The sequence below is a fragment of the Ornithorhynchus anatinus genome, chromosome 14 (assembly GCF_004115215.2).
Source record: "Ornithorhynchus anatinus isolate Pmale09 chromosome 14, mOrnAna1.pri.v4, whole genome shotgun sequence".
NCBI lineage: Eukaryota > Metazoa > Chordata > Mammalia > Monotremata > Ornithorhynchidae > Ornithorhynchus > Ornithorhynchus anatinus.
The window spans coordinates 38,475,881-38,498,158 of record NC_041741.1 but is presented as its reverse complement, the minus strand read 5'-3'; the positions used below and the strand labels follow the sequence as shown (position 1 = coordinate 38,498,158).

Genomic DNA, 22,278 nt, shown 5'->3' with positions numbered 1-22,278 from the left:
AGGGTGGCAGAGCAAGGAAGGCCAGCCCGCCGCCTCAAGGAGCTGGTCCTCCGGCCATCACTGTGGACACTGGGGAGGGGGAGTGGGCACGGCCAAGAGTCTCCAGGGCGTGGGACTCTGGGCGGGAAATGGTGCTGCCCAGGGGGAAGTCGTACTTAACAACAATAATAATAATAATGTTGGTATTTGTTAAGGGCTTACTATGTGCAGAGCACTGTTCTAAGCGCTGTGGTTGATACAGGGTAATCGGGTTCTCCCACGTGAGGCTCACAGTTAATCCCCATTTTCCAGATGAGGTCACTGAGGCCCAGAGAAGTGAAGTGACTTGCCCACATTCACACAGCTGCCAAGTGGCAGAGCCAGGATTCGAACCCATGACCTTCTCTTTCTCAGCATGGGCTAGTGGATGGAGCACAGGCCTGGGAATCAGAGGTCATGGGCCGTCATTCCGGCTTCGTCTCTCATCGGCTGTGTGACCTGGAGCGAATCCCTTCACTCCTCGGGGCCTCAGCTGTAAAATGCGGTTTGGGCCTGTGAGCCCCTGGGACACAAGGGACTGGGCCCCACCCGATTCACCTGTATCCACCCCAGTGCTTGGCACGGAGTAACCGTTTGACAGACAGCACGGTTTTGGTCATAATTATTATTATTCTCGTTCCGGAAAGATTGGAGATGGCTCCGGCGCCGTTGAGCGGGGCCGGGGCAGGCGGCGGGATGGCGCTTTGTGACGTCACGGACCTCGCCCCGGCCTCGCCGCCTGCCGTGGCCTCCGGCCCGCCTTTCTCCCTCAGGACCGGCCCGGCCCGGCCCGGCCCGGCAGCCCTCAGCCCTGTGCCCTCTTCTCTCCGTCACACTCGCCCACCGGCCCCGCTCTTCTCTCGCCCTCTTCTTTCCCCTCAGGCTCGGCCCGGCGGCCTCCTTCTTCTCCGGCCCTCCTCCCTCTCTCCCTCACAGAAGGGTCGCGCTTCCGGCCATTCGTCTTCTCCCTCCCTCACACCCGACCCGCCCTGCCGGTCCTTGTCTTCTCCCTCCGGCCCTCCTCTCTCCCTCAGGCGTGGGCCGCCCCTCCGGCCATTTGTCTTCTCCCTCCCTTACACCCGGCCCTCCCCACCCCTCCGGCCATTGTCTTCTCCCTCCCTTACACCCGGCCCGTCCTGCCCGGCCGGCCGGCCGTCGTCTTTTCCCTCCCGCCCTCCTCTCTCCCTCAGAAGGGCCACCCCTCCTGCCATTGTGTTCTCCCTCCCTCCCACCCGGCCCGTCCTGCCCCGCCGGCCGTTGTCTTCTCCCTCCCCCCGTCCCTCCTCTGGCCTTGACGGCCTCCCGGCCCCTTCCGTGTTGGGCTCCCGCCCCCGTCCCAGCCCGCACACTTGGGCCACCGCAGACCCGGGCCCGGTGGCCGCCCTGGGCGCGGCGCTATGATGCTGCGCTCCCTGAAGGCGGTGGCCCTGCTCCCTCTGGCCTTGGTGATCTGGTCCTCCGCCGCCTTCATCATCTCCTACGGGGTGGCGGTGCTCAAAGGACACGTCGACCCGCTCCTCCCCTTCATCAGGTACGGGAAAGCCTGACGCGCCGCCATTCGTTCATTCGGTCCTATTGATGAAGCGCACGAGGTGGGAAGAGGACTGTATTCAGCGCTTGGGAGAGTGTCACTCCCCTCCTCAAAAACCTCCAGTGGTTGCCCATCAACCTGAGCACGAAACAAAAACTCACTCATGGCTTCCAAGCTCTCCATCCCCTTGTCCCCTCCTACCTCACCTCCCTTCTCACCCCGTACACTCCGCTCTTCTGCCGCCCACCTCCTCACCGTCCTCCGTTCACACCTGCCCCTGGCCCACCTCCTCCCGCTGTCCTGCAATGCCCTCCCTCCTCCCCTCCGCCAAATTCACTCGCTTCCCCTCTTCAAAGCCCTTCTGAGAGCTCACCTCCTCCAGGAGGCCTGCCCAGACTGAGCCCCCCTTTCCCTCTGCTCCCCTTCCCCTCCCCTCAGCACTGTGCTCATTTTATATATTATTTATTACTCTATTCATTTTGTTAATGAGGTGTCCATCCCCTTGATTCTATTTATCTTGATGATGTTGTCTTGTTTTTGTTTTGTTCTCTTTGGCTCTGCTCTCTGTCTCCCCCGGTTAGACTGCGAGCCCGTCACTGGGCAGGAATGGTCTCTATTTGTTGGCGAATTGTGCATTCCAAGCGCTTAGTCCAGTGCTCTGCACATAGTAAGCGCTCAATAAATACTATTGAATTACTGAATACAGGACAACAATAAAGAGTGACAGTCCCCGCCCACAGCGAGCTCACAGTCTAGAAGGGGGTTCGGTAAGAATAAATGACATTACAGGTATCTACATAGTGGCTTGGGGCTGGGCGAGGGGCGAAGAGCAAAGGAAACGAGTCAGGGCGACACGGAAGGGAGTGGGAGATGAGGAAATGTGGGTCTTAATCCAGAGGGGCCTCTTGGAGGAGATGACATGCTTCCTCCTAATCATAATAATAGTAATAATGATGATATTTGTTAAGCGCTTATCATGAGCTGAGCACTGTTCCAAGCGCAGGGGTAGCTCCAAGGTAATGAGGTTGTCCCACGTGGGGACCACAGTCTTAATACCCATTTTCCACATGAGGTCACCGAGGCCTAGAGAAGCGACGTGACTTGCTCAACGTCACACAGCTGCTAAGTGGCGGAGTCGGGATTGGAACCCACGACCTCCGACTCCCAAGCCCGGGCTCGTTCCACTAAACCACGCTCGGACCCTCCACCCGCCGCCCAATCTCTGTGTGGGTTCAGGCGCAGGCACCAGCCGCCCCAGTTTTTAAGTTGGACATTCCAGAATCAGAATCAAAAGTAAAGAAGGATGAGTGTCTCCCGGCCAATGCCGTCGCCCCCCCCCCCCCCATTGACTGTACTAGATTGAATTGTACTTTCCAAGCGCTTAGTACAGTGCTCTGCGCATAGTATTAAACACGATTGAATGAATGAATCACGGTGAGTGATCGGGCCACTTCTCCCTAAGCCTCCCATCATCTTAGGTCTGGGGCCAGCGGCTCCCCGCATCCCCCGGGGCTTCTCCTACACACGGAGATTTGGAGGCAACCCTCCCCTCCCCTCTTTTCCCTTAGTACTATTCCCCAATCCCCTTCTCCTGCCCCCCACCCTCCTTCCCAGTACTATTCCCTGGTTCCCTTAATAATAATTGTTAAGCGCTTACTATGGGCCAAGCATTGTTCAAAGCACTGGGGTAGATACAAGATAATCAGGTTGTCCCACATGGGGCTCACACTCTTCATCCCCATTTTACAGAGGAGGTAACTGAGGCCCAGAGAATTTAACTGGCTTGCCCAAGGTCACACAGCTGACAAGTGGCGGACCCGGAATTGGAACCCACGTCCTCTGACTCCCAAACCCGTGCTATTTCTACTAAGCCCTTCTGCCGTTCCTTCCCACTTCTTAGTACCATTCCAGCTGGAGCACGGGACTGGGAGCCAAAAGACCCTGGGTTCTAATCCCGACTTCACTACATGTGAGCTGTGTAACCTTGGGCAAATTACTTCACTTCTCTGGGCCTCAGTTACCTCATCTGTAAAATGGGGATTGAGAGTGTGAGCCCCCTCCCCCCCATGTGGGACAGGGACTATGTACATCCTCATTAACTTAAATGAAAAGGTCACTTTAAGCAATAGAGATTGTCTTTCTGTTACAAGGATTTTAAATTAATATTTATTAGTGTGTATTTTTTTTCTTAGTGACATTGGAACAACCTCCCCAGAGAGTTGTATCTTTGGATTTATGATTAACATTTCAGCATTTCTTGGTAAGTACAGTCAAATCAGGTTAGAATAGCAAAAATAAAATAAAATGGCAGGACATCATCATGACTCATTCATTGAGTATAGGTGAAATAGAAAGTGCTGAAGTAGAAAATGGGGAAAATACAATGAATACAGTGGGGAAAATACCATTCAAATCGCATCACTGCACTCCAGAAAAACTTCCGATATCCACTTTTCTAAGAGTAAGAAAGGAATATTCATAACCGTTGGCTATAAGGGTTCTTCGGCTGCTATATCCCATTATCTGTTTGTTCTCTTCTTCTGTTATACCCCAGCTGCTCCCTATAGGCACTCAAAATGTTGTTGGTGATGTCGGTAAATAATTCAACACATTGTTCCATGATTTATTTGCAGGCACAGTCACAATCTATCTAAAATTTAAAATGGTAAAGAGGCAAACTGAAACTTCACATTTCATCAGTCCCATGTTTAACATCGTTTCATCCATTTTTGGATTGGTGAGCTGTGTTGGGATGTGTATTGTTGCAAATTTTCAGGTATGTCCCAAAGCTCTGTTATCAAAGTCTTTTGATTTTATCATTGAAAGTATGAAAACGTATAGCTGTATCCCAATGATTCAAGGTATATTTTAGAATGTTTTTGAAAGAATATAAAATCTCACATTTGCTCTTTGGAATGAAGAATGGCTGGTGGATTTTAAAAAGTGGTGTAGATTGTCTTTCCACTGCAAGGGTTTGTTTCAGTGTGGTGCTTGGGGGAATTATGAGATGTTAACTTTTAAATAATTCTTACAAAAAATTAGTTTACAACTTTGATGTCAGTTTAAATTCAAATAGTGAAAATTTGCATGAAAACTTATATTTTGTGTTAGTGTTACCAATGCTAACTCCTTAATCAGGATAGTAAATGAATTTATGTGAACTGGCCAGTTTGCTTGAAATTTAATAGTAATAATAATAATTGTGGTATTTAAGTGCTTAAGGTGTTCCTAAAAATGACTTTGAATTCCATGGTTTGCTTGTGCTCCAAAGTTGTACTTTAATATTTAAAAAGTTAGCCAGAATGCTTTAACTTCAAAATAAATTTTACTAACTTCAGTGCTCAAAATAAAAATTTTATATTAAATTCTTTAACAGTCACATTCTAAAAGTTCAATATGACTAGAGAGGTAGAGTTCATTAGACTGGAAACATCGTGACACTTCCAAATACTTATGGGTTTTTTTTTATGTTGGACATGGTCGTACACTAAAAATGTGTTTTCAGTAAATATAATTTCAGAAATAGACTCTAAATTTATTTGGAAATTTAAGAAATGGCTACTTTATTATGGGACTGTTTACCTCCAGTTTTTCCTTAAAATTTTTAGATGTGCAGATTTTTAAAAGGAAATTATTCCAGCATTTGTTTTTAAATATACATCAATAAATTTAAATCGTTTTACATAATTCACAGGTAATATCCACAGGTACAGTATATGTGAATGTAGATAGAGAGTCTTAACTGACATGAAATTTATCAACTTATAAAGATTTTTTAGTGTAATAGATTCAGTATAAGATATTTTAAATGCATGCACTTGAGAAGTCAGGGTTAACATTGAGAAATTTGATTGATCTACTTATTAATAATAATAATGATGGTATTTGTAAAGCGCTTACTATGCGCCAAGCACTGTTCTAAGCCCTTGGGCAAATAACAGGATCATCAGATTGTCCATTGTGGGGCTCACAGTCTTCATCCCCATTTTACAGATGAGGTAACTGAGGCACAGAGAAGTGAAGTGATTTGCCCAAAGTCACACAGCTGACAGGTGGCGGGGTCGGAATTAGAACCCACGACCTCTGACTCCCATGCCGGTGCTCTTTCCATTGAGCATGCTGCTTCTTCTACCAAAAAAATGTACTGAATTTCAAAATCGTATCAAGTCGATCACCACAATCATTTAGCTTTCAAAAGGCACTTAAAAGGCACCAGTAAAATGCAGCGTGGCTTAGTGGAAAGAGCACGGGAGTCAGAGGTTGGGGGTTCTAATCCCGCTTCTGCCGCTTGTCAGCTGTGTGACCTTGGGCAAGTCACTTCACTTCTCTGGGCCTCAATTACCTCATCTGTCAAATGGGGATTAAAAAACTGTGAGCCCCACATGGAACAACCTGATCACCTTGTATCTGCCCAAGGGCTTAGAACAGTGCTAACACATAGTAAGCGCTTAACAAATACCAATACGATGATGATTAAAAGGAGCTGGAAGGAAGCCTATAAATGGAAAAAAGAAAAAAAGAGACCCATCATCCCAGTTTCCTACTTTGTGTGGGATCCACTAGGAGTCGCACTTTTCTTTTCTTATTCTTTAGGATTTTGTGATTTGCTTAACTGGAATAAGCCACAGAGGCAGGAAACTCACAAAAAAATCATGTGCAGCAACACTTTCAAGTTCTGACATTGCTCCTAATGTCTTCTGGCCTCCTGGCTTGAGAAGCACAATCAAAGCCAAAGTATAAGCTCCAAAAAAGAGGTGCAAAAGGGCACCAAGGCTCCGTAAGGCTCTAATCTCTTCCCTGGTCATTCGTTCGTTCGATCGTATTTATTGAGCGATAACTGTGTGCAAAACACTGTACTAAGCGCTTGGGAGAGTACAGTATAATAATAAACAGACACTTTCCCGGCCCACCTTTGAGTGTTTGAGCAAACCCAGCACAAAACTTCACCAGATTGGGAAAAAGAACAGCAAGATGTCGTTTTAATCATCGCCGGAATGTCATACAGTCTGCAGCAACTCTTTCAGCATCAACTTTTCATTTCTGTATGATTACAAACTCAGTAATTAAATGGGCATGGTGTTAAATGAAGACATTTTGCTCCATTATTGCTGGTTGGATGATTTTGCGTGGAGTAAGAATATTCTTGATGATAATTTTTTTCAGTTGAAAAATCTAATTTGCATCTGAATTTTTGAGATGCAGTCCTAGTGTGAAGTACCGACCTAATGTTAGCAGGGATTGGATCCTGGAGACAATAGTTTTGTTTCGAGGGCCATTAAACCGCTTCTCGTTCCGGGTTTGGGGCAACAGCATATCTGCCTAACGGAAAGATGCATTACAGGCTTTTCTGTTCCCCGGGCCCTAACGGATCCTAAAACTAAAAAAAACCCCGTATTTCCCAAACTTCTCCTTTCCTGCTTCACTGAGAACTAGGCAAATCCTTCCGAGTCCAAGCTGCAGTTGGATTATTTTTTAGTGTTTTTGACCAAACTGGGGTGGAGGAACAGGGCTGGAGAAAGTGGATGAGGGTAGATACCTGGAGGTGCAGGTGACATGTGGGAGAGTAACAGGAGTTCCTTCCTGTTGTTGGAATGAAGGAACTGAAGAATTCCATTCTCATTTCACACTGAAAATTGTTCTTCAAATTTTCCAACCAGTTATGTATTGTTTTCTTTCCCCTATCATCATACCTACATGATAGAGAAGCAGCGTGGCTCAGTGGAAAGAGCCCGGGCTTTGGAGTCAGAGGTCATGGGTTCGAATCCCGGCTCGGCCGCTTGTCAGCTGTGTGACTTTGGGCGAGTCACTTAACTTCTCGGTGCCTCAGTTACCTCAACTGTAAAATGAGGATTAAGACTGTGAGCTCCTCGTGGGACAACCTGATTCCCCTCTGTCTACCCCAGCGCTTAGAACAGTGCTCGGCACATAGTAAGCGCTTAACAAATACCAGCATCTTTCAACTGAACAGTATTTCTGTTTCCCTGGAGAGAGAAAGTGAGCGAGAGAGAAGCTGGAGTGTGAACAAGGTGGTAATAGGGAATGAGGTGGCAGGGAAGCAGGTCGAGTGTCTTAAGGAGGAGACAAGTGGGGGTTGATGTTATATAAGGGCTCTGCTTCCACCTGAAGCAGGTGTTCGAAGTTTTTCAGTTTCTGTGTTTTGTTCCCTTTGGAACCTCTCCACTTTCCCCAGTGGTTTGGGATTCCCAGTGAATGGCCAGCTTTAGCAGGCGGGTCACTCATGCCTATATTTCTGTACTGGCATCTAGCCTAGGGAATTTGTATTTTTCTGAAACCTGACATTTTAAGAGGGTGAGAGAGACTCTGGACAAAGAGGGAGGGCTTATTAGTATTTTTTATGGTATTTGTTAAGCACTTACTATGTGTCAGGCACTCTACTAAGTGCTTGGGTAGATACAAGATAATCAGGTTGGACACAGTCTCTGTTCCCATTTGGGGATCACATTCTTAATCCCCATTTTACAGATGAGGTAACTAAGGCACAGAGAAGTTAAGTGACCTGCCCAAGGTCACACAGCAGACAAATGGCAGGGCTGGGTTTAGAACCCAGGTCTTTCCGACTCTCAGGTTCCCCTCCATACATTAGATCACCCTGTTTCTCAAATGCTTCTTCAAATACCTTTCATCATATCAGAGCACGGGTTTGGGAAACAGAAGACATGGGTTCTAATCCCGACTCTGCCACTTGTCTGCTCTGTGACCTTGGGCAAGTCACTTAACTTCTCTATGCCTCAGTTACCTCATCTGTAAAATGGATAGAAAACTGTGTGCCCCACATGGGACAACCAGATTACCCTTTATCTACCTCAGCGATTAGAACAGCGCTTGCCATGCAGTAGGCATTTAATAAATACCACAATTTTTTTTTATTATACCTGTACTCCATGCAGGAATATTCACCATTAAAAGATATCATTCATTCAGGCCAGGACTATTGTTGCACATTAATCTGTGTGCTGATTCTCTTTCCAGGAGTTGGCTGTGCCATTGATTCATGATGGTGGTGCCTTATTGACTTTTGTCTGTGGGGTCATATATGTCATACTTGTGACAGTTATTTCCTGCAAGGCATGCCCACAGTGGAGTCTTTTTTTGATCAGTGTCATCAGAATCATCATTTCTGTTGTTTCATATATTGCTGTTGTCCTCCGTATCCTTTTAAAGTTTTACAGTGTGTTTTCAAGAGCTCTGTCTTTGACAGAAACTCAGTAAAAACAACGAGATCAATGGCTGTAGATTAGAATTTGTACAGAACAGTCTCTATGAATAAAATGTTCAGTGGTGAAATGAAACGTCTAGGGGAAGAGGAAGGGGGGGAGGGTTATTGTCTTTCTTCCTGGTGACAGGATGACAAGTGAGTGGGAAGTGAGGCTCAACAATTTAGCAGAGTCAATTTCATTCAAAAATATCTACTGGGAAGCCTATCGTGATGAAATATGTGGGGAAAGTAGAATACCTTCTTGTCTTTATTTGCCTTTACAATTGGTTCAGGTTTGAAAGTCATATGAAGATGTTTATCTTTGTAGTTCCTGTCCAGAGTTCCTAATCGACATTGTACTTCAAGCATTCAAACATTAGTAAATCCTCGGGTTGACCTTTTCTCCCCTAGGTGTGCAACACAAAGTCTTCCAGATTCCAAAAGGGGCTGGACAGGGTGAACCTGGAATTGTTCAAAAACAGGGAGTTCTAGTTGAAAGAGCATGGAATTGGGAATCAAGAGACCTGGCTTCTAGTCCTAGGTATGACACTCTCCTAATGAGTGACCTTGGGCAAGTCACTTAACCTAAATGAACACAGAATTGTTTGGGTATTCACAAATGGATTAGTCAGTGGAACCATGATGGAGCTGGGTCTCTTATTTGCCCCGGGGCCCATCCCCTGCTCTAGTCATTGGATTGCACCACTAAAGCTTCCTGCTTAGAGATGGTCAATATGGGAAATCTTTTAGGGGACCAGAAATGGATGATCCAGTTATAGTAGACATGCTGGCCCTGTCTGGTTGAAATTGAGAAGCAGTGTGTCATAGTGGAAAAAGCATCCCCACTCTGCCAGTTGCTTGCTGTGTGATTCTGGGCAACTGACTTCTCTGTGCTTCAATTACCTTATCTGTAAAACAGGGATTAAACCTCCCTCCAGTTTAGACTGTGATCCCCATGTGGGACAGGGACTTTGTCCAACCTGTCCAAGTTTCACATGGGCTCACAGTCTTCATCTTCAATTTGAATCTACTCCAGTGCTTAGAACAGTGCTTGACACACAGTAAGTACTCAGCACCTGCCATAAAAAATAATTTCCTTCCCATTTTGGGAATCGGTCAGGATTCTGCTGTGCAAAATCTCGGGACTTGGGGAAATGCACTTTATTCCTTTGTTGACACCTGGAAATTCAATAAACCTAAATGAAGAAACCTGCAAACTGGTATCTAAATGTAATAAACCTTTGCGAAAAGGCAGGTTACTCCTATTGCGAGTTTGACATTTGTTTATTAAAGCTGGTCCTTTCTTAAGGTGCCTGGTCAGTACTTGAAGTGGGTCTTTTATATGGGAATAGATCTCACCTTCAGAGTGAGCAGGGAGGGTAACCTGGGGACTCCCGGGGTGGAGTGGAGAAGGGAGAATGGATTGGAGGAAGGATTTCCCCCATTTTCCAAAAAGTCATCATCCCCAATCTCAATTTCCCAAATTCTGGGGTTGACCCAGTTCTAATAATTGGAGTATCTTGGAGTTAATATGTGCCTCTTCCCCTTATCTAGCACACACAGAATTGGGAGCAGGTGAGGAATGTCTCTTTCCCAGAGTTCAGGGCTCCAAGAAAGCTTGGGGATACTGGGTCCAGTTTTTGACCCTGGAGGAGGTGAAAAAGTGGAGAAAAGCTACCTCAGTCTCAGAAACAGACCTGAAAAGTGCCACTAAGGCATATTATTCTATACTGACACATTTCAGGAATTGTGCTTAGGCAGTATTAAGTCTGAACAAACTCTTTAAAGTGATCCTCTTGAAAATAATATGATAAAAATATTTCACTTAGAAGCAGAGTGATAAAGCTATCCCTCTCAGAAGCAGAAAACCAAAGAATAATCAAAGGAGATCAAAGATTAAATTCCAAGGAAGATAGTCTAAATATTTAAGTTCTTCTTCTTCCCCTTATAGATTTTTATCTGGATTTATTTCATTTAGGCACCAGTCAGCAGGTGTCTGTCATTTACAGTTATTGAATTTCCAGGTATTGGCAAAAGAATAAAGCCTTCCATTGATCCAGTAGTTATTTATCTCTTTTGCTTTCCTTAACCCGTGGTTTCTCAGTGATTGTAGGTGCCTCACTGATCTCCATACTCAACCTCAAATTGAATACAGGGACAAAGGTAATGTTTTGCAAAACTACTGGGAGAAAGAAGATCTAGGCCTGGAGGAAAATTGGGTGGAAAACAGGGCAGTTCCCCTGAACCTTATAAGAACAGTGACTTCATTTTGGACAGGGTCCTCTTGGCGGATTGCTTTGGGCAACCACCTGAGGTGCAACAGCAGCAGGTGCCAGGGCCAAAATGGCTGTGCCCAGATGGGGAGGCTGGCAGTTGGGGCAGCTCTCCAGACGGTTGGCTAAAACAGGCCCTGTTCAAACTACACAGTCCCGCCCTGCTACCTCCATTAGTTGTCAGAGCTTCTGTCCTAATTATGAGTTTGTTTTTCTCAATTAACTGTATTTATTGAACACTTCCTGGGTGCAGAGCATTGTACTAAGTGTTGGAAGAGTACAATATAACCGAGTTGATAGACATATTCCCTGCCCACAATGAGCTTACAAGCTAGAGCCGACCCATGCCTTGTCCTTCTTGTCTTATGCTGTCGAGTCGTCTCCGACCCATAGTGACGCCGTGGTTCTCACCCTATAAGTAGCTCTGGATAGACCAGAGTTGGGAGTATAATTGTATAATTAAGGCCTAAGTAGGGGCAAGTTCTGATGATGGATGAGCAAACAGCATAATTGAGGTAGGTAATTGTATTTTCAGTTGAATAACATATGCGAAAGTGCAGAGGATGGGCATAAATAAGCATAGGAGACGGCTGCTAGACTTGTATTACTTAGGATGCTGGGAACTTATCAGGGAAGGCTTGTCGGAAGAAGGATTTTAGGAGAGCTTTGACTATGGGGAGAGCTGTGGAATGTCTCATTTGGGGAAGGAGAGACTTCTAGGCTGGAGGAACGACATGGGTGAAGAAATGAAAGCTAGAGAACCAAGAGCGAGGTGCAGTTACAGTTTCTTGAGAAGAATGAGGAGAATGAGCTGGAGAGGACTGTGTGACGAGAACAGTCTTGGAGAATGGGGCAAGATGTTGGGGAGTCTTGAAGCTAAGTTTGAGGAGTTTTTGTTCGATGTGGAAAGACATGGGAAGCCAGTGGAGGGTTTTGAGAAGCAGAGGGATGTGTGTAGAGCAATGCTTCAGGAAGATGATCCCTGCAGCACTTAATACTGTACTCTGCACACAATAAGTGCTCAGTAAATATGGTTGATTGCAGCATTGGAATAGAAGAAATTGGAAGAGGCAGAATCTGGAAGTGTTTTAACATCTGGGGAATGGCCTGGCTTACACTTTGTTTTAGTATGCGTTCTTTTAATGTTTTTATGGTGGGTGGAGGGAGAGACATTGTGCAGGTGGTATGTATCGTCCCCTGGGCACCACTACAGCAACATCCTTAGTCCTTGGGAAGTGAGAGCACTGATGAAAGAGGAGGTCTGTGCCCTTCTGGCCTCATTTTCTTAGTTCCCCCACCCACCCTAGTCCCAGCCACACCACTGCTCCTCCACTGCCTGCAGGGGAAGAAGCTCCCTGTACATGTCCAAGGTCATGGAGAACAAGACATACCCTATGCTCCTTTGGGTTTATGAGCAGGGAACTGCCAACTCTGTTGTTCTTTCCCAAGCTCTTAGTGCAGTGCTCTGCACATAGTAAGCACTCAGTAAGTACCGTTGATGAGGGTGGTGGTAGATCAGTTGTTTCTAAGAGCAATGACTTGCCCCAAGTTTCATTTCAGGGCACAAGGTCGGTAAATTGATAGCAACAGTCAAGCAGCCTTCAAATTGGACTCCACATCTGGGGACGAATCAGCTATCAAACCAGACTTTCCCCAGGGTGATGGCAGGACACTGGAATTTTGGATGATTTTGATGTCTTTGAAATACCCCCAGAATAAGAAAGGAAGGATTTCTCTGAGATTTTCATTCCACCCAGACATAGGAAATGTGTAGAAAGTCTGAAATGTATGCAGTAGTCAAGGACATAGTTTTGAAAAAGTGATTTTTCAGGCTTCCATATGAGATATTCCTTCATTCAGTCATATTTATTGAGCACTTACTGTGTGCAGAGCATTGTACTAAGCGCTAGGGTGTGTAGAGTACAACAACAAATAGACATATTCCCTGCCCACGATGAGCTTACATCTAGAAATACTAGGCAACGGTGAGTATTTCTGCCTTGGGTTGGGAGATGTGGCATTTTTCCCACTGATCGATCTCAGCCATGGTGAGTAAAACCCTCACTGCTGGATTGCTGGGGCAGTTCTGAAGAAACTTCCCCCAGAGGACTCTAATTGGCCTTGGAACAAATTAGACTACACAGGGGAGACTTTCCACCATAAATCCAATTCATTAATTTCACTGCTGGGATTCTATTTCCTTCCATTTAAAAGACGTATTGGGAAACTAACTCCCTGGGTACTTGTCCCTTTCACACTTTAGCTCATGAAATCTCTCCTCTGCCTCCTGCCTTACAATATTCAGAAGTTTGCTTTCTTTTTTTTCCCTTCCCCATTAGGCGTATCTGATTCATCATATCAGTGCCATCAGTGAGTGGATTGTGGCATTTAACTTCTTGCTCTTTTTTCTAACCTTTATCCCGGAGTTCCAGGTAGGTATTTATGAGCCACGCTGAGGTAAATAAATGATCCCCAAGGTCATTAGGAGACCAAGGAAATTTCCTGCATTTTAAAATGGGCAATGTTTTTCATTTCTCTCCTCTCTCCTCTAGTAATTTAGAAAAACATCTTAGTATTGTTGGTTCTTATAAAATAGAAAATGGGGTGGGGGGCAGAGAGAGTGATGAAGAGGATGGTACGGTTTTAGCCAATACAAAATTGTTGTAAGTTGATTCGTGTTCAGTTCAGGCTTCAGTTTCCAGAGTGGAACTAGACATGAGTTTTTGCTTAAAGAGTTTGCTAATCCATCCCCATGGATTCTGCCCCGTGCCTACACATGAAACAATGTTCAACATAAATTGAGACTCTCACGCTTTGACCGTAAGGCTTAGCTGAGTGTCTTGCTTGATTTATGTGAGCCCGTGGTGGGGAGGGATTGTCTCTTGCTGAATTGTACTTTCCAAGTGCTTAGTACAGTGCTCTGCCCACAGTAAGTGCTCAGTAAATACAATTGAATGAATTTATTTAAAAATGTCTCTGACACACTATGAATAGGCTTACCGTTTCACTGTATAAAAACCCTAAAACTGAATTTCCATTGGATTTACTCTGCTGTCCTCATTTCCTATAGCGCTGGGGAGAAATTACGTAGACTCTAGCCCAGCTGCTGCCGGAGGACTTCAGAAGCCATGATCAACCTGCCGTGCCGCTGTGAGCCCCTGGGCCGCTGTGGACTGCCTCTGCCCGGACCAACCTCCCCCAGTCCCGATCACTTCCACCAGAGTTTAGACCCTGCTGCCTGCAAGAGCTGGGATAATTCAGAAGACATGACCGGGCTGCCATTCCCCTGTGAGCCTTGGGGACTACTGTGATGGCCCTTGATTGGAGCAAGTTTCCCATCCAGATCACCATCACCGGAATTGAGACCCTGCACCCTGCTGGAGCTGGGAGAGTTCAGAAGTCACAACTGGTCTGCATGGCACCAAAGCTCTGGGATCTGCAGAGTACTGCCTTTGCCTGGAACAGTTAAGCCCTTTTGGTTCTCATCGTGGAAGTCCAATCTCTGCCCTCCACCTCCCCCCAGGACCCAGGGGTTTTCAGAAGCTACAGTCACTGTGAGATCTGAAATTTGCATAGCGTTGTCTGGAGCCGGGACAATCACCGTCACTGTGGAATCCAGGCCTTGCAAGAGACCGGGGACTCGGGAAGTTGGGCTCATCTGTCATCCCATGGACCTCTGGGGTCTGCTCTTGAAAGGTATAATATTAACATGCAGAAACAAAAATGGTTAGAAGGAGCTATATGTTTTGAAGAGAAGAGTGACTGTCAAGGCTTGGCCATCATCCTGACACTTGCTAATTTAACTTTTAGCAGGACAATTACAATAAATCCACATATCGTATTTCCATTCTCTTTTTTCCCCTCTTATCAGTCAATAGTATTTATTGAGGGCTCACTGTGGAATTTCTTTTTTGTCTGTCTTCACCTGAACTTGGCTACCCAGAATGGGGCTTGTGAATCGACTGTAGCAACAGGAGGCTACCCAAAGAACTGTTTTATGAAAACTTGAAACTGGTAAACCAAAAGCAAGACAGGCAGAGTAAATGTTTTAAGGACACATATGTGGGTGTGGGGTTATGGGTGTGTGTGTGTGTTTCCCAGAGATTTTTGTACTTGTAATTTGACAAACCTAAAGATAAAAAGCGTAATAGGGAATGCATGCACATTTCAGTCAGTGGCAAAGTTCTGGCAGGGAGGGAGATGTGGGCCATGTGTAAGAATTTTCCACCCTCCCCATGGCAAGAGGTTGGTGGGGATATGCAAGCTTCAGGACAGCAAGTCTGGTGCTATGGAGGCCAGGTCCCAGGAAGGGAGCCCTGAGGTCTGGTGCTACGGCAGCTCTGACCGTCCCAGACCTGTAGCCTCACTGGAGGCCTGGGTGCTTCCACCACCTCAAACCCTGGCAAAGTGCTCTGTGTTTATGCACGTGGAATAAAGCGGGTGGCACTGTGTTCACGTTCAGTGTTTGGCCTTTCTTCTTCTCTTTATTTTAACCCTATTTCCCCTTCTTGCCTCTTATCCCACACTCTCCTTTCCCTTCCCACACCATCCCATCCTCCCCAGGGTCTCCGAGAAAGAGCACGGGGTTTGGAGTCAGAGGTCATGGCTTCTGATCCCACATCTGGCACTTATCAGCTGTGTGCCTTGGGGTCAGTCACTTAACTTCTCTGTGCCTCAGTTACCTAATCTGTAAAATGGAGATCAAGACTGTGAGCCCCAGGTGGGACAACCTGATGACCTTGTATCTACCCCAGTGCTTAGAACAGTGCTTGGCACATACTAAGTGCTTAACAAATACCAACATTATTATTATTACCTTGCATAAATTCAGAACATCAATACTATCTGCTGTAAAGTTTGAGGAGACCTATTCTCGCAAATATTTATAATGAATTCGAAAGGATGAGAATAGTCTGGTAGTGGTCCTCCCGCCTCCTGGAAATACAACGGCCCTAGGCTTCAGCTGAGGAGACTGGAAGCTCATTGTGGGGAGGGACCATCTCTGTTTATTGTTACATTGTACTCTCCCAAGCGCCTACTACAGTGCTCGGCACCGAGCAAGTGCTCAATAAATACTACTGAATGAATAATGATGGCATTTGTTAAGCTCTTACAATGTGGAAAGCACTGTTCTAAGCGCAGGGGAGGATACAAGGTAATTAGGTTGTCCCACGTGGCGCTCCTAGTCTTCATCCCCATTTGACAGATGGGGTAACTGAGGCCCAGAAAAGCTAAGTGACTTGCCCCAGGTCACACGGCTGACAAGAGGCTGAGCCGGGATTTGAATCCCTGACCTCTGACTTCCAAGGCTGTGGTCTTTCCACTGAGCCACGCTGAATGAACGCCAGGAATGGAAACCGAAAGCCCTTACTGTGAAATTCTTGTGCATATTCCTGTGATTTTATTGATGCCTGTCTACTTGTTTTGCTGCCCGTCTCCCCCTTTTGGACTGTGAGCCCGTCGTGGGGCAGGGATGGTCTCTGTCTGATGCCCGACTGTCCATTCCAAGCGCTTAGTCCAGTGCTCTGCACCCAGTGAGCGCTTGCAAACCCGTCGAACGGCAGACACTGTCTCTATCTGTTGCCGACTTGTTCATTCCAAGCGCTTAGTCCAGTGCTCTGCACATAGTAAGCGCTCAATAAATACTATTGAATGAATGACTCCATCCGTACGACTGACTGAATGAACGGCCGGAAGGCTGGCGACGGCGGCGGCTTGGGGCCGCAGGGCCGCAGGGCCGGAGGATGAGTCGGCGCCTGCGCAGTGGGAAGAGGGCAGCCCGGAGGCGGGGCCGGGAGCCGAGGGCGACGCGGGCTCTGGCCTCCGCCGCTCGCTAGATGGCGCCATCGCCGCCGACAGAAGCTCTGGGGGCGGGCTGGGGGCGTGGCCCGGCCCGAGGCCCCGCCCTGTCTGTGTGTGTGTGTGTGTGCGCGCGCGCACGCGCGTGTGCGCGGCAGGGGGGCGCGAGGCTCCCGGAAGCGGCTGCGGTGGGCGGAGGGCGGTGGGCGGCCGGGGGGGGCGGGCGTTGGCGTGAGGCGAGGCGGGCCGGGCCGGGCCGGGGCGGCGCTGGCCCCGTGAGGCGGCAGGGCGGGCGGCGGCGGCGGCGGAGGAGGAGGAGGAGGAGGAGGAGGAGGAGGAGGGGATGCTGCTGAAGCTCTTGCAGCGACAGACCTATACCTGCCTGTCCCACCGGTATGGGCTCTACCTCTGCTTCGGGGGCGTGGTCCTCACCATCGTCTCTGCTTTCCAGTTCGGAGAGGTGAGTATGGCGCCCAGCCCGCCCGGACCCCGCCGCCCGTCTTGGCCGCGGCCCCGTCTCTCTGCCCCCTGCCCCTAAATCTTCCCTTCCCCGCGACGTTGCTTCCCCTCTCCTTGACTTTGCCTGTCTCCTCTCCCCACTCCCGGGGAGCCTCGAGTTTTGATGGGCCGCCCCTACGGGACACGGTTCGTTCCTTCATTCATTCAGTAGTATTTATTGAGCGCTTACTGTGTGCAGAGCACTGGACTAAGCGCTTGGAAGGGACAAATCGGTAACAGATAGAGACAGTCCCTGCCCTTTGACGGGCTTACAGTCTAATCGGGGGAGACGGACAGACAAGAACAATTCTTCCGTGCCATCATCTCGTTGCAGCCTCTGGGGCCTGAATCCTTTCTCTCCCTAATCTTTCTTTTTAGCCCTCTGACACTTAATGTCCCATACCTCCAAGTGTCACACCTAGACCCTGAAGTTTTAAAATCGGTCCTCCCCACTCCTTTCTTACCTTATCTCTTCCCTCCAGCCTCTCCCTAAGGCCAGATTCTAGCCTTCCGCCGGGCATTATAATAATAATGATGGTATTCGTTAAGCGCCTACTCGGTGCCAAGCACTGTTCTAAGCGCTGGAGGGGATACAGGGTGATCAGGTTGTCCCACGTGGGGCTCCCAGTCTTCATCCCCATTTTACAGATGAGGGAACGGAGGCACAGAGAAGCGAAGCGGCTTGCCCAAAGTCACCCAGCTGACAAGCGGCGGAGGCGGGATCACTGCTTGTGGAAAGAGCCCGGTCTTGGGAGTCAGAGGTCGTGGGTTCTAATTCTGACCCCGCTGCTTGTCAGCTGGGTGACTTTGGGCAAGCCTCTTAGCTTCTCTGTGCCCCAGTTAGTTCATCTGGAAAATGGGGATTAAGAATGTGAGCCTCACGTGGGACAACCTGATTACCTTGTATCTATCCTAGCGCTTAGAACAGTAATAATAATAATAATGTTGGTACTTGTTAAGCGCTTACTATGTGCAGAACAGTGCTCTGCAGGGGTAGACACAGGGGAATCAGGTTGTCCCACGTGGGGCTCACAGTCTTAATCCCCATTTTACAGATGAGGTAACTGAGGCACAGAGGAGTGAAGTGACGTGCCCACAGTCACACAGCTGACAAGTGGCAGAGCCAGGATTCGAACCCATGACCTCTGGCTCCCAAACCCAGACTCTTTCCACTGAGCCATGCTGCTTCCCACAGTGCTTGGCACATAGTAAGCACTTTACAAATACCATCATCATCATCACCTCTTGCCGTACATAACCGCTTCTCAAAATGTTTAGTCTCATCCTCAACCTCTCTCCTTGACAGCCCCCTCCCACTTTCCTTGTGACTGGCACGTGGGATTCAGCAGGAAAAGATGGGTGGAATTCAAGGGACTTAACCTTGAGATCAAGAAACCAGCCTTTTACAGATCGACTAAAACCTAACCCGACGATGCCCGAGTTTCTTTTCCACTTGGGCTCACTCCCACAAGAGACCTTGAGTAGCTCCAAACCTGTTTCATGGTCATGAGATCGACCCAGGCGACCTTGCACATGATTCTATGCGGGCAGCTGGCCTGCGCTCCAACTCAAAGCGTCTTGGCCATCGGGAAACTAAACAACTTGGGAACTAGCCAGTAGGCAGAGAACAAACCCTTAAAGTAAAATCACAAAGCTTGAAATCCTTCAAGATGTCTATATCTTGGTTTCTGCCCTTGGAGTAATTTATTTGTTCATATTATATATCTATATAGCTATATGTGTACATATATACATATATATTTCTGCTTGATGATAAACTGACAGTGTGCAGAGACAGGATAACTTGGCATAAGATGATTAAATATAAGTGGCTATCCTGTTTAAGAACAAATACATTGGTTCAGGTGTGGCAGTGGGTTTTGATTTCAAGATTTTTTACTGTAAGTAAACACAAACAGCATGCTCAAGTACTGGATGTGTATAAGTGAATGTTCGAAGGGACCAGGATTCAAAATAGGATGATGCCTTATCATTGGAAAAAAAATGGTAGTTGCCCCTCATGTCTTTTATCAATCAGTTGCATTTATTGAGCACATACTGTGTGCAGTACACTGTACTAAGTGCTCAGGAGAGTACAGTCTAACAGAGTTGGTAGACATGTTCCCTGCCCCTAAAGAATTTATATTCTAGAGGGAGAGGCAGATTTTAATATTAATTACATATGTAGGTAGTGTTAGGTACCTATGGGAAATGTTTTAATTTGCTCACAGTAAGGCTCACAGTCTTAATCCCCCTTAAGTGTTAGGTGTTGGGAAATGTTTTACTTTGCCTCTTTGTTTAATGGGTGAGACTAATTGTGTAGGCACCATAGGTGCCCATTTATCATCTTGATCACTGGAGCAACAAAGGGGCAGGGACTTCAGCGGAGCTCGTAGGCCAGAAAGCCACCGTACTGACTCTTCTGAGCCCCAATTGGTAACTTTTCAGGTTTTCTCAGATGAATTGATAGTGTTTGTTTATTGAGTGCTTTTTCTGCATAGGGAAAGAACAGTAGACTTAGTAGATAATGGTCCCAGTCCTCAAGGAGTTTACATTCCAGCAGGGGAGACAGATGCAAAAAAAAAAGATCTGTGGGGAAGTAGTAGGGTAAAAGGGTAGGTATAAGTGTTCTGGGGTAAGGAGTGAGTAACCAAATGCTTAGGTGAGGAAATGCTCAAGTGGCAGTAGTTGCTACATGGGGTGGGAGTGGGGGATGAAGGGGATAGAGTGAGAAGATGAGATGAATCAGGGAAGACCTCCTGAAGGAGATATGATTGTAGAAGGCTTTGAAAATAGGGAGTGCTATGGTTTGCCAGATGTTAAGGAGATGGAATTCCAGGCAGAAAGAAGGGTGGCGTGATGAGAGAGATGAGTGATGCCCATTAAGTAGGTTGGCTTGAAAGGAGCAATCAGAGAGCCTGGGAGTCCAGGTCAAGCAGCTGTGGGGGCGATTGCCCCCATGGAGTAGCCATCTCTAGTAGATAACCATATCATGTGGTACTCGTATACACAAGACCATTTTCCTCCTACATTTTCTTCCCCTGGATTGTACTTTTGAGAGATGCTACTTTGTGGAAAAACTTGGCTTTAGGACCATAATTCTATAAATGGGAGTGGAGTTGCACAAACCTGTAAAATTTAGTGTCAAAGTACATTTAAATATTTCCTCTTTTAACTTGCAAGTATCTTGAGGACAAGAGCCATGTCTGTTACTTCTGTTGTGGGTTCCCAAGTGCTTACTATTATGCCTTGAACACGTTTGCAATAAATGTTTTTGATGATAGTCTTTTGCATTTAAGTACATCCTTAGTACTTAATCGTAAGTGCTTTGAAAGCAGACCTGACTGAAATAGTTAATTCACAGTTGCAGTGAAACTTTCTATATCAGGGAGAGTGAAAAATAGTTTAATTTCAGAACTCTCATCTTTTTAAGTTGATTTAGATTTGGATCATAGTGTATTTCCATTTGCAGTTATACTCAGTCTTGCATCTGCTCCTCCCTCCAGGACCTCTGTACGTGGATGCTGATATCAAGCTCAGCTTGTCCCAAATTGTCCTTATCTTCCTTCCCACAACGTCTGTCTCTCCTAGCTTTCCATTTACTGTCGGCAATGCCACCATCCCCCATCTCTCAAGCTTGCAGCCTTAGTATTATCTTGGATTCCTCCTTCCCTTTCAACCCCCACATTCAATCATTCACCAGATCCTGTTAGTACTTTCTTCACATCTCCAGAATCTGCCCCTTCCTCTGTCCAAACCACCACCACATTGTTCCTAGCACCTGTCCCATCCCAATTAGACGACTGTATCAGCCTCCCTGCCAACCTCCCTGCCTTCAACCTCTCTCCTCTCCAGTCGGTATTTCACTGCTGCATGTTCATGTTGCATATTTCTCCCCACTGCTCAGAAACTTTCAGTGGCTGCCCATTCCTCGGCATCAAGCAGAAACTCCAAATTCTTAGCTCCTTTATGGCATTCAATCAGCTGCCCCCTTATCCCCACCCCACTTACCTTCGCTCCTCTTCTACTACACCTTCTGTCACAAGCTTCATTCCTATCGGGCCAACGTACACACTGTCTTTCGCTCTCAACTGCTTTGCCCCAACCTCTTACTCATACCGTCCTTTCTGCCTGGAACTTCCTCCCCCTTCACATCTGATAGACCCCTGCTCTTCCCATCTTCATAGCCTTTCTGAAGTCACGTCTCCAGGCAGCCTTCCCTGATTGATCTTGCAGCTTCACCCCCCCACCACCACACACACACACACACACACACACAACTTTTGTGTCACCTAAACTCCCCACCCATCCGTGAATCACTTACGTGCGTAATTTTATACTCTATTTCTTAATCATACAGGTCATTTATTTCAGTGTCTTCTCCCCCTGCTAGATTGTAAAACCATGAGGGCAGAGATTGTGACTACTAACTTCCCAAGCACTTAGTGCAATGGTCTACACAGAGAAAGTGCTCAGAATGTAGAGAAGCAGCGTGGCTCAGTGGAAAGAGCACGGGCTTTGGAGTCAGAGGTCATGAGTTCAAATCCTGGCTCTGCCACTTGTCAGCTGTGTGACTGTGGGCAAGTCACTTAACTTCTCTGGGCCTCAGTTACCTCATCTGTAAAATGGGGATTAAGACTGTGAGCCCCATGTGGGACAACCTGATTCCCCTATGTGTACCCCAGCGCTTAGAACAGTGCTCGGCACATAGTAAGTGCTTAACAAATACCAACATTATTATTATTATTATTATTGATAAGCTGAGAGAAAGACATAGCTTTCATTATGTAGCATTTGAATTGATTGTAATTAAGGTATCAACCAATGGTATTGAGCACTTACAGTGTGCAGAGTGCTGTACTAAGCACTTGGGTAAGTACATAAAATAGAGTTGGTAGACACAATCCCCATCCTGAAGTTCTGGCCCAACATAAAAGAACATA

The 22,278-nt window shown here is 46.9% G+C and overlaps 2 protein-coding genes across 4 annotated transcripts in view; both read left to right on the top strand.

Moving 5' to 3' along the window:
* The first annotated feature begins 1,345 nt into the window (after positions 1-1,345).
* Positions 1,346-15,494, top strand: LOC100075620 (DNA damage-regulated autophagy modulator protein 1-like). Of its 2 annotated transcripts, XM_029078944.2 has the most exons (7): positions 1,346-1,549; positions 3,742-3,809; positions 4,183-4,325; positions 8,540-8,717; positions 10,870-10,928; positions 13,378-13,470; positions 14,109-15,494. In XM_029078944.2, exons 1-7 carry the CDS (start codon positions 1,416-1,418, stop codon positions 14,127-14,129), a joined length of 696 nt encoding a protein of 231 aa, XP_028934777.1. In that variant the 5' UTR covers positions 1,346-1,415; the 3' UTR covers positions 14,130-15,494. The 2 variants fall into 2 exon arrangements, with proteins under 2 accessions (XP_028934777.1, XP_028934776.1); XM_029078943.2 differs by lacking the exon at positions 14,109-15,494 and having other exon boundaries at positions 13,378-14,101.
* The window catches only part of GNPTAB (N-acetylglucosamine-1-phosphate transferase subunits alpha and beta), a 54,613-nt gene continuing 46,488 nt past the window's right edge, over positions 14,154-22,278 (top strand). The window contains exon 1 of one of the 2 annotated variants that reach the window (XM_029078941.2): positions 14,154-14,734. Coding sequence is in view for 1 of the 2 variants with exons in the window: in XM_029078940.1 (XP_028934773.1) it covers positions 17,181-17,297 (117 nt within the window). In the remaining variant the exon portion in view is untranslated. Of the gene's footprint in view, positions 14,735-17,149; positions 17,298-22,278 lie in introns of those variants that run through there. The other variant, XM_029078940.1, reaches the window with a different exon arrangement.

Bases quoted from the DNA above. Each gene is read 5' to 3' on its own strand.
- LOC100075620 (XM_029078943.2), top strand. From the start codon at position 1,416: ATGATGCTGCGCTCCCTGAAGGCGGTGGCCCTGCTCCCTCTGGCCTTG. The intron at 4,326-8,539 runs GTATGTCCCAAA...TTCTCTTTCCAG, and splicing joins GTATTGTTGCAAATTTTCAG to GAGTTGGCTGTGCCATTGAT. The intron at 8,718-10,869 runs GTATCCTTTTAA...GTGGTTTCTCAG, and splicing joins ATATATTGCTGTTGTCCTCC to TGATTGTAGGTGCCTCACTG.